Here is a 15,083-nt window from a genome sequence, read left to right as displayed (position 1 = left end):
CGTTCTCTTCAGGAAATTTTCCCCTGTGCCTATTTGCTCAAGGTTCTTCCCCACTTTCTCTTCTATTATAATCTTTCTCTTTTAACTGCAGAGGAAGAGCATATGAGATTTGATGTTGGCTGTACCAAAATGAAAACTAGATCTATATCCCAGACTCATGATTAGAAACTACATTATGAATACTGTTGCTCTGATTTATAAGTATCATCACACTAGTGTTACAATGTCATCTGAATGGAGAGAAATATGAATGGGATTTGTATATAAGAAAAAATCTTCTGGTTATGGTAACTATAAAATCTGGACAGGGGCTGGAGCGATGGCTCAGTGGTTAAGAGCACTGACTGCTCTTTTGAAGGTTCTGAGTTCAAATCCCAGAAACCACATGGTGGTACACAACCATCTGTAATGAAATCTGACGCCTTCTTGTGGTGCTTCTGAAGACAACTAATGTACTTACATATAATAATAAATAAATCTTTAAAAAAAATCTGGACAAAGAATGTAAAAAATGAAGGTAGGGGAGAGTGATACAGTCAAGACATTAGGATTTACAGTTCTAAGATAAAAGAAAGAACAGCATGTGATTATATCTATGAACTAAATTTTAAGTGGACACTTGGCAATCACTGGGTAGAGAGAATATTATTAGTACAGATATGGGAAAATGGGAGAAACAAGAAGGAATATAATCTGAGTAGAAACTAATAGTTTTTCTGAACCAGGAATCTAAAGTATTTTGAGTTGGTAGCTGTTAAAAAAAATCAGTATTTGAGAAACAAATTGTAGATAGAGAAGGGCTATAGAGAAATGAACATGAACATCATTTTCATCTGTGATGCTTCATCTTGGTTGTCACCTTGACTAGATCTGACATTAATTAAAATGTAAGATACTAGACACTCCTTTGATAGATTGTCTTGACCAGAATATCTGAAGCAAGAGGACCTATTCTAAATTTGGATGGCACTTTCTGATGTAAGAAGGAAAGTCTTTTTTTTTGTTGTTGTTGTTTTTGTTGGTTTGTGTGTGTGTGTTTCTGAGTTTGTGTGTGTGTTGGCTTTCATTCTTTCTGAAAAGTTCATCTGCCTTGCACCTGTTACATTCATTCACCATCATTATAACCACATTCTTTGGGATTCAATGTAGACTGAAGACCAACAGATCTCTAGCCTCCTGGACTGAATAGCTATTGGATTACTGACTTTTCTAGTGTGGGCCATCAATTGACTACCCAGACCCAGTCTAACCTCTCCTCTACTCCTTTCCTATGCCCCTCTCTTTCTTTTTCTCCCATCTAATATATCTATTTATGTTTATTCAGACATTCAATTCTGTTACTTTAGATAGTCCTGATGTACCCTTTGAGGTACACATAGACCTCTGAGATGTTTTATATACAAAACAGGATTTCAAGAATTCTGGAAGCAGCTGAGAGTCTAAACAGATGAAAATTTAAGAGTAATGCTGCTCAGAAATATTAAATAGTATAAAAAACTGCCTTTATCTGAAGCATGAGAAACAGCAGGTCAGATGTTCAAAGACCAAGAAAAGAGTAGTGCAGTAATTCTAGACACTTTTGATTTTGGTTAGTTATTTAAATAAATCCAGTTAAAATCTCAAACGTAAATTCAATATAAATTTAATTACCCAAGGTTCTTTTTGTTGATGAATTTTTAACCTTCTTCAGAATTTCCTTCAGGGCTATTTTCATATTTTTGTTCCTAAGACTATATATCACAGGATTGAGGAGTGGAGTCAAGACGGAGTAAAACAGAGTTACAATTTTCTGCATCCCAGCTTCATGCTCAGATGTTGGGCTCCCATACATGACCAGTACTGAACCATAAAATAATGCTACCACTGCCAGATGAGACCCACATGTTGAGAAAGCCTTTCTTTTTCCAGAGGCTGAAGGAACCTTCAATACAGCTGCTAGGACCAGAGTATAAGATCCCATGATGAAGACAAAAGGAATAATGAGAGGCAGAGGACTTAAGATAGAGAAGATCATCTCTATGAGGGGTGATTTTTTGCAAATCAGTGCTAGCAGAGGGCCTGGGTCACACAGGAAGTGGTCTATAATTCTGGACCCACAGAAGGACATCTGAGAGATGATGATGATGGGAACAGGGAACCAGAGGAAACCAAGCACCCAGCAACTGATCACAAGAATGTTGCAGAGGCGCCCAGTCATGAGAGCAGGATAGTGTAGAGGCCTGCAGATGGCAAGGTAGCGATCAAATGCCATGACTGCCAGGAAAAAGCATTCTGTAGAGCCAAAGGAGAAGAAGAAATAGAACTGCAGGAAGCATCCAGAGAAAGAGATGACCTTGGTGTCAGAGAGGAAGTTGGCCAACATGTTGGGGACTGTGGAGGTGACATACCAGATTTCCAGGAAGGAGAAGTTGGCCAGCAGGAGGTACATGGGTGTGTGGAGTCTCTGATCACAGTACACAGCACAGATGATGGAAGCGTTGCCCATGAGGGTAAGGAGGTAGACAATGAAGAAGAGCACAAAGAGGAGGATTTGTCCCTCCCTGGGGCAGGGGAAGCCCAAGAGGATGAATCCAGTGATGGTGCTGGTGTTGTTGGGGCTGCTGAAGGTTTTCATCTGTCTGTATCCTGTGAAAGCACCAGAAATTATCAAATAGATAAAACCAACTGAAGACTCAGATCTATATTTAAAATACAAGGGAGATAACACACATGTATTATTTGCCACTTACAAAATGTATTGACCTGAATTGATTGTTTTCTCCCATCCTTTCTTTACTTTCCTACACTTCCACTGATGGCACAAGAAAATTTTTGCGTGTCTCCTTTTCCTTGCCTTCCTCTTTGTCCTCCTCATCTTCCCCTTCTCCACATCCCTCTATTCTATTAAATTAAATTCTAATATAATTTGCAAATATGTTTGCATTTTTCTTCAAGACATTACACATGTGTGTATAATCAAGCATATATATATATATATATATATATATACATACACACATATATGTATATATTCATACAAAACAGGATTTCCTCCCATTTTTTTTAAAAAAAAGAAATGAAATCTGTATATATCTTGGTATAGAGTATCTTGATATCTGTAATTATTACTGGCTTTAAAAATTGAAATCAGATTAAGTTAAGAAATGCCCTTGCATATATACTTCATTTAACTTCCTAACATACTTGAAATAAATTTCCAAGCTGTGGATTTTAATTTGATTCCTATTAAAATCTCCAATAATCTTTTCCTCCATTACTCTCCCCATTCTTCCCTTTTTGTACACAAGGAAAACACATACACAGCCCATATAAGCATATGAAACAAAGATTATTAGATATAACACTAGCCAGCAGAGAGTAACATTAGATATTTTCTGCTGAGCTTTCTTTCACCTTAAGCACATTTGAATAGAAAGAGATCCCATCTTCCTATCCCTGAATGTTTTTTTTTTCTGATCACATTTTAATTTCAAACAATTTAGAGCAAAAACAGAATTGTCATATGATTAAGCCATTTTATAACTAGATGTATAGTCAAAATAAGTAAAATTAATATTTCAAAGCAGTATATACTTTCTTTTTCTTAAGGATAGAAAAAATTTATTTGGGCTCATGGTTTCTAGTTAGAGAACATCATTACGGGGAAGTCAAGGCACTAGGGACATGAAGTAGTCACATTATATCAATAAAGAGAGAAGAATGAATGTGTTTATGTGAAGTACTCTTACATACTTCAAAAGCACCTCAATTAACATAATCAAGATTATCCTGTAGGCCATTCTGATCTAAAAAATTTATATACTCATTTACAAATTTATACAGCCAAAAAGACTTAATATAAGTTCTTATTTTTTCAACACTCATAGTGTCCACATTTCAAATTCTTCTCATTCTATTATATGTCAAATTCTATTTTACATTGATTAAATATTTTTTGTTTTTCTCTTTTTATTCGATTTAAAAAAAACTTTTGATGTTATAATATAATCATGTCACTTTTCCTTTCCTCCATTCCACACCCCCTAACCTTGATCTCTCTCTTTTTTTATTATTTTATTTATTTACATTTCAAATGTTATCACCTTTCCTGGTTTCCCCCAATCCCACCTCTTTTCCCCTTGCTTGTAAGAGGGTGTTCCTCCACCCACCCACCTACTCCTGCCTCTTGGCATTCCCCTACACTGAGGCATTGAGCCATAGAGGTTGGCAAATACTTTGTTAGTTTATGTGTGTGGGTAATATAATTCCTATTATAGGTACACAGCTCTGTTCCCATAGGCCAAAATAGGCTACTGACAAACTTTAGATGAATGGATGTGGGCACACTCCAATAAAACATTAAGTCCAGTGAGAATTGAATTTTATGCAGTTTTCTTGTGTTACAAAGTATGTTTTTTCATCGACTATAAAACTTAACAAATATACAAAATCAGTGCACAGCTTAGTGCTCCTAGTAAAAGCAGGAGGAGGCTAGATTTGGTTCATTGGCTCTTGGTCTTAACAGCTAAAGGAGAAAGGAGAGCAAGAACAAGTGTATTAGCTTAGAATAAAAGATGTTTCTCCTGTTAGAAAAGGGGTGGGCTTCTGGAATTCAACAACTGAAAGTATTCTGTTCTGCTGTGAGAATACAGATATTTTGGGCTAACCTTAAGGTAAATCATAAAAATGAGCATTCAAAGCCATGAGTATTTGTTTGTCTTTATGCTTACACACACACACACACACACGCACACACACACACCAGTACATGCTTGCTTACATACTGATGCACTACAACCTTTTCTATACAGTGCTTGCATTAGATAACACTGATTCCTTCAGTTTTGGAAACAAGAATGGTATGAAACAAGTCTCAGTGGTCTAGCAACATTTTATGCCTGGGAAAAGCCAATTGTCACATTTGGGAGATATTTCTAAGAGGAATATATTCTTACTCACCTTTATTACTCAGCTTCTATGTTTTAAGAGCAGCAGTGGTATTTTCTTGACACATGCTATTCTTGAACTGTCCCAATGGCAGGTATGTTATTCAGAATTGGCTGCAAAAATTACTGAGTTTGGATGGCTACAATGGCTTCAGTGGTTATGTGTACAGGATGAATACTGTGGTTAACTAACATTGAAAACAAAACACTTAAGCACCTTCGTCCCAATTCTATGTTAAGAAAGTTGAGATAGACCACTTATAGCCAGATCCTATTCATGTAAGATTAGACCAGTTTCATGTAAGGTGAAAGATGTTTCAATATTCTGATAATGTGCTTTTGTTCCAAGGTTAGTCTAAGAAGTCACAATCCTGTGAAATCATCATTGGCTCCATCTCCTCAATATATCCATTTCCTTTATAGGAAGGGACATTGCCATACTTGTCACATTTCTGCAAGACAATATTTGCAATTCATTGGAGGAGAGCAACAAATTTGGAGTAAGAAGGCTAGCATTTGAATTATAATCTATATATTACAAATTGCAGACACTCCATCTATTTAGATACATACACTACTTTCTATACTACTTCAGCTGTAAAGTGGTCACATACCACTTTTACAGAAGGGTCAAGCACTCTGAATAAAATGATTTACATAGAAATACTCTGTCTAGAGCCCGACACAGTAACAGATTATTGGCTATGGAATATGTAGTTGGAAAAAAGCAAAAGAAAGCCTTGCTGAGAGGGTACTTTTCTGGCTCTTTTGTTCATTGTCTTCTTTAAGCATTAAAATTAACTTCTATCATGGACTAGAATGAATTTGAACCCAGAGTTCCTTGGGCAGTGTCTAATTTTCCTAAAGAGGAAAGATATTCTCTTCTACAATAAATATCAAGAGTTAAGGGGTAGAATGAATGTGTCCAATTGATTACTAGAGCCTACATGGTTTATAAATAGGGCCTCTGAGGAATGATCTCTGTTCCCTCAAATTTATTATATCCAAAACAAGAGTTGCTTTCTTGTCCTGTGGGGCCTATATTCTCTATAGACCCTTTGCATCATCTGTGTTTATTTTCCACTAGACAAAATTTCCCTTTATCCCCATACTGCTGTGGGATGACATAAAATATAATTAATTTTTAATCCTGCTCAGAACACCTATTCTGTATCTAAGGGAAATTTTGTTAAAGAGGCCTAATGTATTGCTGCTATGATGCCAGCCTCTAAGGAGTAGTGCAAATGATTGGTATTTGAGACAGAGCTAGAGAGAAGAGAGTGCTAAAGGTGAGATCTCATTCATAGGAAGGTGTGTGGTCACATAGAAATCGTCTTTCTTTTGGCACATCAAGGTGTTTGTGTGTGTGTGTGTGTGTGTGTGTGTGTGTGTGTGTGTGTGTGTATGTTTAAGATGTTTTCCTTTTTTGTTTAGGATTAAGCCCTTTGAGTGTCAAGGATTTAATCTTGGGAACATCTGCCTTAGATCTGAGATACACATCAGCTTCTCTGTGTCCATACATCAAGAATTCTTCCCTACATTTGATGAAAGTACATACAGGTCTTCAAGCATAGTTTACTGACTATTACTCTTTTCCTAACAGCAGAAGGAGTTTTATTTCAAAGCTATGAGTTTTTTGCACTTCTTCATTGATTTATTTTCTTTCAACAATACAAGATTCAAAATTGATAAACAAAGATCCCAATTTATGGCTATCATGATTACTCTTGTCACCTTATAGCTTCTTCATTTGAGTCATATGCCCTTATATCATGGCTATATCATATTTCTTAGGAAAACAATGAAAAATCAGCACGTGTTTATTAAGTAAAGAATCTTACTCGCACCCCTAGAGAGGCAGAAGAGAAAATGAGAAGAGAGAGTTGACTACTTTGGTGTAAGGCACCTAGAAGATCAATTTGGTCATGGAGATATGAAGTACCCTCTTTTCTTCCCTTTTTAAACTGAAAAAATATAGTTCTCCATTGGTGAAAACATATTATTTTCATACAGTGTATTTTGATCTTGGTTTCCCTCCCCCATCTACTCTCAGATTCTCCTCACCTTCCAACTCAAACAACTCCATGTCTTCTTTCTCTCCCTTTAGAAAATAGACAAACAAAAGCAAATGAACGAAAATCCCAAGACAATCAAACAAACAAAAACAAACAAACAAAAAGCATAAGAAAGACATGCACATACAAACATGAAATACCATAGAAACACAAAAATTGAAACAATATTTGTCTTAGAGTTTTATTTCTTTGAAGAGATACCATGACCATGGCAACTTCTATACAAGAAAACATTTAGCTATGGCCAGACCATCCAGGAGGCACAGGCTGTAAAAGCAGCAGAGCAGCTGGGACAAGGTACTTCCTGCATCCATCTGTACCCAGGAGGGACAGCTAATCCACAGCCCTCTGTGCATGGGTCTTAACAGGAGAGAGCTGATCTCTCAGAAGTGCTGACACAGGCTTACGGACACACAGGAGGAAAAAGCTCCAGCTAGAGTCAGCAAGAACATCTAACACAAGAGATCAACAGATGGCAAAAGGCAAATGCAAGAATCTTACCAAGAGAAACCAAGATTACTTGGTATCATCAGAACCCAGTACTCCTACCACAGCAAGTCCTGGATACCCCAACACACTGGAAAAGCAAGATCTGGATCTAAAAATCATATCTCATGATGCTGATAGAGGAATTTAAGAAGGACATAAATAACTCCCTTAAAGAAATACAGGAGAACGCAGGCAAAAAGGTAAAAGCCCTTAAAGAGGAAACACAAAAGTCCTCTAAAGAATTACAGGAAAACACAATCAAATAGGTGAAGGAATTGAACAAAACCATCTAGGAGCTAAAAATGGAAGTAGAAACAATTAAGAAATAACAAAGAGAGACAACTCTGGAGATAGAAAACCTAAGAAAGAAGTCAGGAGCCATATATGCAAGCATCATCAACAGAATACAAGAGAAAGAAGAGAGAATCTCAGGGGCAGAAGACACCATAGAAGACATAGATACAACAGCCAAAGAAAATGCAAAATGTAAAAATATCCTAACCCAAAACATCTAGGAAATTCAGGACACAACAAGAAGACCAAACCGAAGGATAATAGGTATAGAAGAGAGTGAAGTTTTCCAATTTAAAGGGCCAGTAAATATCTTCAACAAAATTATAGAATAAAACTTCTCTGACCTAAAGAAAGAGATGCCCAGGAACATACAAGAAGCCTACACACTCCAAATAGTTTGCACCAGAAAAGAAATTCCTCCAGTCACATAATAATCAAAATACCAAATGCACAAAACAAAGAAAGAATTTTAAAAGCAGTAAGGGAAAAAGGTCAAGTAACATATAAAAGCAGACCTCTCAGAATTATACCAGACTTCTCAACAGAGACTATGAAAGTGAGAAGAACCTGTGCTGGTATCATACACCCTAAGAGAACACAAATGCCAGCCCAGGCTACTACACCCAGCAAAAATCTCAATTACCATAGATGGAGGAAACCAAGATATTCCACGACAAAATGAAATCTGTACAACATTTTTCCACAAGTCCAGCCCTTCAAAGGATAATAAATGGAAAATTGCAACACAAGGAGGGAAACTACATCTAGAAAAAGCAAGAAAGTAATCTTCTTTCAACAAAACTAAAAGAAGATAGCCACACGAATGGAATTCCAACTCTAACAACAAGAATAACAGGAAGCAACAATTACTTTTCCTTAATATCTATTAATATCAATGGACTCAAATACCCAATAAAAAGACATAGACTATCAGACTAGGTATGTAAACAGGACCCAATATTTTGTTGCATACAGGAAACCTACCTCAGTGACAAAGACAGACACTACCTCAGAGTAAAAGACTGGAAAACAATTTTCCAATCAATTGGTCCCAAGAAATATGCTAGAGTAGCCATTCTAATATCGAATAAAATTGACTTTCAATCTAAAGTATTCAAAAAAGATAAGGAAGAACACTTCATACACATCAAAGGTAAAATCTACCAAGGTGAACTCTCAATTCTGAACCTCTGTGCTCCAAATGCAAGGTCATCTATATCCATAAAAGAAACTTTACGAAAGCTCAAGTGTACATTGCACTACACATAACAGTGGGAGACTTCAACACCTGACTCTCTGCAATGGACAGATCATGGAAACAGGAACTAAAGAAAGACACAGTGAGACTAACAGAAATTATGAACCAAATGTATTTAACAGATATGTATAGAACGTTTTATCCAAAACCAAAACTGTATACCTTCTTCTCAGCACCTCATGGTACCTTCTCCAAAACTGACCATATAATCAGTCACTAAACAGGCCTCAACAGATACAAGAAGATTGAAATAATTCCTTGTATCCTATCAGATCACCATGGATTAAGGCTGGTCCTCAATAACAATATAAGTAATAGAAAGCCCACATACACTTGGAAGCTTAGTCAATGATAACTTAGTCAAAGAAGGAATAAAGAAAGACATTAAAGACTTTTTTTTAAACAATTTAATTAAAATGAAGCCACAACATACCCAAACTTATAGGACACACTCAAAACAGTCCTAAGAGGGAAATCCATAGCTCTGAGTGCCTCCAAAAAGAAACTGGAGAGAGCATACACCAGCAGCTTAACAGCACACCTGAAAGCTTTAGAACAAAAATAAGCAAATTCACTCAAGAGGAGCAGACAGCAGGAAACAAACTCAGGGCTGAAATCAACCAAGTAGAAACATAAAGAATTATACAAAAAATCAACCAAACCAGGAGCTGGTTCTTTGAGAAAGTCAACAAAATAGATAAACCCTTAGCCAGACTAACTAGAGGGCACAGAGACTGTATCCTTATTAACAAAATCAGAAATGAAAAGGCAGACATAACAACACAAACTGAGGAAATCAAAAAAATCATGAGATCCTACTACAAAAGCCTATACTCAACAAAACTGAAAAACCTGGATAAAATGGTCAATTTTCTACATAAATACCAGGTACCAAAGTTAAATCAAGATCAGATAAATTATCTGAACAGTCCAATATTTCCTAAGCAAATAGAAACAGTTATTAATAGTCTCCCAACCAAAAATTCTCAGGACCGGATGGGTTCAGTGCAGAGTTTTATCAGATCTTCAAAGAAGACCTAATACCAATATTCCTCAAACTATTCCACAAAATAGAAACTGAAGAAACACTACCTAATTCATTCTATGAAACCACAATTACTCTTATACCTAAACCACACAAAGACCTAACAAAGAAAGAAAACTTCAGACCAATTTCCCTTATGAATATCAATGCAAAAATACTCAATAAAATTCTTGCAAACTGAATTCAAGAACACATCAAAATGATCATCGACTATGATCAAGTAGGTTTCATCTCAGGGATGCAGGGATGGTCCAATATATGGAAATGCATCAACATAATTCACTATAGAAACAAACTCAAAGGAATAACCCCTATGATTATCTCATTAGATGCTAAGAAAGCATTTGACAAAATCCAACACCCCTTCATGATAAAAGTCTTGGAAAGATCAAGAATTCAAGGCCCACACCTTAACATAGTAAAAGCAAAATAGAACAAACCAGTAGCCAACATCAAACTAAATGGAGAGAAACTTGAAGAAATCCCACTAAAATCAAGGACTAGACATGGCTGCCTACTCTCTCCCAGCCTATTCAATATTGTACTTGAAGTCCTAGCCAGAGCAATTAGATAAAATAGAAGATCAAGGGAATACAAACTGGGAAGGAAGATGTCAAATTATCACTGTTTGCTGATGATAAGATAGTATACTTAAGTGACCCCAAAAATTCTATCAGAGAGCTCCTAAACGTGAAAAACAACTTCAGCAAAGTAGCTTGATATAAAATTAACTCAATCACATCAGTGGCCTTCCTATACACAAAGGATAAACAGGCTGAGAAAGAAATTAGGGAAACAACACCCTTCACAATAGTCACAAATAATATAAAATACCTTGGTGTGACTCTAACTAAGCAAGTAAAAGATCTGTATGACAAGAACTTCAAGTCTCTCAAGAAGGAAATCAAAGAAGATCTCAGAAAATGGAAAGGTCTCATGGAATGGCAGAATTAATATAGTAAAAATGGCCATCTTGCAGGAAAGCACCCTACAGATTCAATGCAATCCCCATCAAAATTCCAAATCAATTCTTCACAGAGTTGCAAAGAGCAATTCTCAAATTCATCTGTAATAACAAAACAATAGGATAGAGAAAACTCTTCTCTACAATAAAAGAACTTCTGGTGGAATCAACATCCTTAATCTTAAGCTGTACTACAGAGCGAATGTGATGGAAACTGCATGGTATTGGTACAGTGCCAGGCAGGTAGATCAATGGAATAGAATTGAAGACCCAGAAACTGAAGACTACACACCTATGGTCACTTGATCTTTGACAAAGGAGCTAAAACTATCCAGTGGGAAAACAGCATTTTCAACAAATGATGCTTGCTCAACTGGTGGTTAGCATGTAGAAGAATGCAAATTGATCCATTCCTTTCTCCTTGTACAAAGCTCAAGTCCATGTGGATCAAGGACCTCCGCATAAAACTAGATACACTGAAACTAATAGAAAAGAAAGTGGGGAAGAGCCTCAAGCACATGGTCACAGTGGAAAATTTTCTGAAGAGAACACCAATAGCTTATGCTCTAAGATCAAGAATTGACAAAAATTCTTGATCTTCTCATAAAATTACAAAGCTTCAGTAAGGCTAAGGATACTGTCAATAGGACAAAATGGCAACCAACAGATTGGGAAAAGATCTTTACCAGTTCTATATCTGATAGAGGGCTAATATCCAATACATACAAAGAACTCAAGAGGTTAGACTCCAGAGAACCAAATAATCCTATTAAAAATTGGGTACAGAGGTAAACAAAGAATTCTCAACTGAGTAATACCAAATGGCTGAGAAGCACCTAAAGAAATGTTCAACATCCTTAGTTATCAGGGAAATGACAATCAAAACAACCCTGAGATTCTACCTCACATCAGTCAGAATGGATAGGATAAAAAACTCAGGTGACAGCAGATGCTGGCAAGGTTGTGGAGAAAGAGGAACACTCCTTCATTGCTGGTGGGATTGTAAACTGGTACAATCACTTTGGGAATCAGTTTGGCGGTTCCTCCGGAAATTGAACATAGTACTAACAGAGGACCCAGCTATACCACTCCTGGGCATATACCCAGAAGATGCTCCAACATGTAATAAGGATACATCTTCCACTATGTTCATAGCAGCTTTTGTTTATAATAGCCAGAAACTATAAACAACCCAGATGCCCCTTGACAGAGGAATGGATACAGAAAATGTGGTACATTTACACAATGAAGTACTACTCAGTGATTAAAAACAACAAATTTATGAAATTCTTAGGGAAATGGATGGATCTGGAGGATATAATCCAGAGTGAAGTAACCCAATCACAAATGACCATATATAGTATGCACTCACTGATAAGTGGATATTAGTTCAGAAGCTCAGAATACCCAAAATACAATCCACAAACCATAAGAAACTCAAGAAGAAAGAAGACCCAAGTGTGGATACTTCGATCCTTCTTAGAAGGGTGAACAAAATACCCATGGAAGGAGTTGCAGAGACAAGGTATGGAGCAGAACCTGAAGGAAGGACAATCCTGAGACTGCTCCACCTGGGAATGCTTCCCATATTCAGTCACCAACCCAGACACTATTGTGGATGCCAGCAAGTGCTGGCTGTCAGGAGCCTGGTATAGTTGTCTCCTGAGAGGCTATGCCAGTTCCAGACTAATACAGAAGTAGAGACGCTCATTCATCCATTATACTGAGCACAGGGTTCCTAATATAAGAGCTAGAGAAAGAACCAAGGACCTGAAGGTGTTTATAGCCCCTTAAGGAGGAACAAAATACACATGGTGTGTCTCATGGCCCCAGCTACATATATAGCAGAGGATTGCCTAGTTATTAATGGGAGGAGAGGCCCTTGTTTCTGTGAAGGCTCTCTCTATGTCCCTGTGTAGGGGAATGCCAGGGCCAGGAAGTGTGAGAGGGAGTGTTGGTGAGCAGGGGGAAATGGGGAGGGAACATTTTTTTGGGGGGGGGGTGGGGAAACCAGGAAAGGGGTTATCATTTGAAACATAAATAAAGAAAATACCTAATAAAAAAGAAAAAAGAATACATTTAATTGGGATTGGCTTATAGTTTCATAGGTTTAGTCTATTATTGCTAAGGCAGAACGCATGGCAGCATGTAGGTAGACATGGTGCTGGAGAGAGAGCTGAGAGTTCTTTCTTTTTTTTAAATTAAATTTTATTTTTTCACTTATTCACTCTATATCCTGTTCACTCCTCTGTCCTGGTTACTCCCTCCATAATCCTTCCCTCCTTCTCCCTCCTCTGTTCTCCAGGCAGGTGCTCTTCCCCCCATACCCCCTGGTATCCCTTGTACCCTGGCACTTCAGGCTAGGCATTTCCTCTCCCACTGAGGTCAGATAAGGCAGCCTAGGTAGAAGAACATCTCTCTCACACACAAGCAAAAGTTTTTGGGTAGCCCCTGCACCAGTTGTTCAGGACCCATATGAAGACCAAGCTGCTCATTTGCTACATATGTGTAGGGAGGCCTAGGTCCAGCCCGTGTATGTTCTTTGATTGGTGGTTCAGACTTTGAGAGCCCTAAGGGTCCAGGTTAGTTGACTCTGTTGGTCTTCCTGTGCAGTTCCTATCCTATCCTGTTATTTGGTTGGAGTCTAACTTGAGTTCTTTATATATTTTGGATATTAGCCCTCTATCAGATGTAGGGTTGGTAAAGATCTTTTCCCAATCTGTTGGTTGCTGTTTTGTTCTATTGACAGTGTCCTTTGCCTTACAGAAGCTTTGTAATTTTATGAGGTCCCATTTGTCAATTCTTGATCTTAGAGCATAAGCTATTAGTGTTCTGTTTAGGAAAATTTCCCCTGTGCCAATGTGTTTGAGGCTATTTCCCACTTTCTCTTTTATTAGATTTAGTGTGTCTGGTTTTATGTTGATGTCTTTGATCCACATGGACTTGAGCTTTGAGTAGGATAATAAATATGTATCAATTTGCATTCTTCTACATTCAGACAACCAGTTGGACCAGCACCATTTGTTGAAAATGTTCTCTTTTTTCCACTCTATAGTTTTGCCTTCTTTGTCAGGCATCAAGTGTGGCTGCAAAAATTTATTTCTGGGTCTTTGAGTCTATTCCATTGATTGACCTATATGTCTCAGTACTAATACAATGGTGGTTTTTTTTTTTTTGTTTGTTTGTTTGGTTTTTTTTTTATCACTATTGCTCTGTAGTACATTTTGAGGTCAGGGATGGTGATTCCTTCAGAAGGTCTTTTATTGTTTGGAATTGATTTGGCTATTGAAGACTTTTTTGTTTTTCCATATGAAGTTGAGAATTGGTCTTTCAAGGTACATAAAAATTGTGTTGGAATTTTTGATGAAAATTGCATTGAATTTGTAGATTGCTTTTGGTAAGATGGCCATTTTCATTATGTTAATCCACCTGACCCATGAGCATGGGAGATCTTTCCATCTTCTGAAATCTTGTTCAATTTCTTTCTTCAGGGACTTGATGTTCTTGCAATTCTGATCTTCCATTTGCTTAGACCAAGATATTTTATATTATCTGTGGCTATCATAAAGGGTGTTGTTTCCCTGATTTCTTTCTCAACCTGTTTATCATTTGTATAAAGAAAGTCTACTTATTTGTTTGAGTTCATTTTATATCTAGCCACTTTGCTGAAGTTATCAGCTGTGGGACTGAGAAATGCAGTCTTGTGTTCCAGGTTGAGCAGGCTTAATTCTGGTGACCCAGTAGGAGTTTCTATAAGAGATGGAACAATAAAAATCAAACTTCCAGATGCAGATAGCTGATTCCACGAGCCCTCAAACTCCACTAGCCTGTGCTATCAATCGTGTAGACTATGCCCCAAGCTCCCAGCATTCTGGCTGGAGTCTAGTCCCACAGTCACCTGACCACAGCCAGGTATGTCCCACCCCACAGACAGATAGCCCCGCCCACCATACAAGGGGCGGTTTGCCCCCTCCCCTTTCCTCTCTCCTCTCCCCTCCCCTCCTGTCCCCTTCCCTCCCTTCCCCTCCCCTCT

General features: G+C 37.5%; 1 protein-coding gene across 1 annotated transcript; it reads right to left on the bottom strand.

Annotated features, from left to right (window-relative positions):
• Positions 1 to 1,579: 1,579 nt before the first annotated feature.
• On the bottom strand, positions 1,580 to 2,671 carry LOC116084544 (olfactory receptor 11G2-like). Its single transcript, XM_031361618.1, has one exon. The coding sequence runs from the start codon at positions 2,612 to 2,614 to the stop codon at positions 1,643 to 1,645; it is 972 nt and encodes a 323-aa protein (XP_031217478.1). The 5' UTR covers positions 2,615 to 2,671; the 3' UTR covers positions 1,580 to 1,642.
• Positions 2,672 to 15,083: the final 12,412 nt, after the last annotated feature.

The sequence above is a fragment of the Mastomys coucha genome, unplaced genomic scaffold (assembly GCF_008632895.1).
Source record: "Mastomys coucha isolate ucsf_1 unplaced genomic scaffold, UCSF_Mcou_1 pScaffold9, whole genome shotgun sequence".
Taxonomy (NCBI): Eukaryota; Metazoa; Chordata; class Mammalia; order Rodentia; family Muridae; genus Mastomys; species Mastomys coucha.
The sequence above is the reverse complement of the archived record's forward strand: the minus strand, read 5'-3'. Positions and strand labels throughout refer to the sequence as shown.

Coding starts and splice junctions, on each gene's coding strand:
- LOC116084544 (XM_031361618.1), bottom strand. CDS start 2,614: ATGAAAACCTTCAGCAGCCCCAACAACACCAGCACCATCACTGGATTC.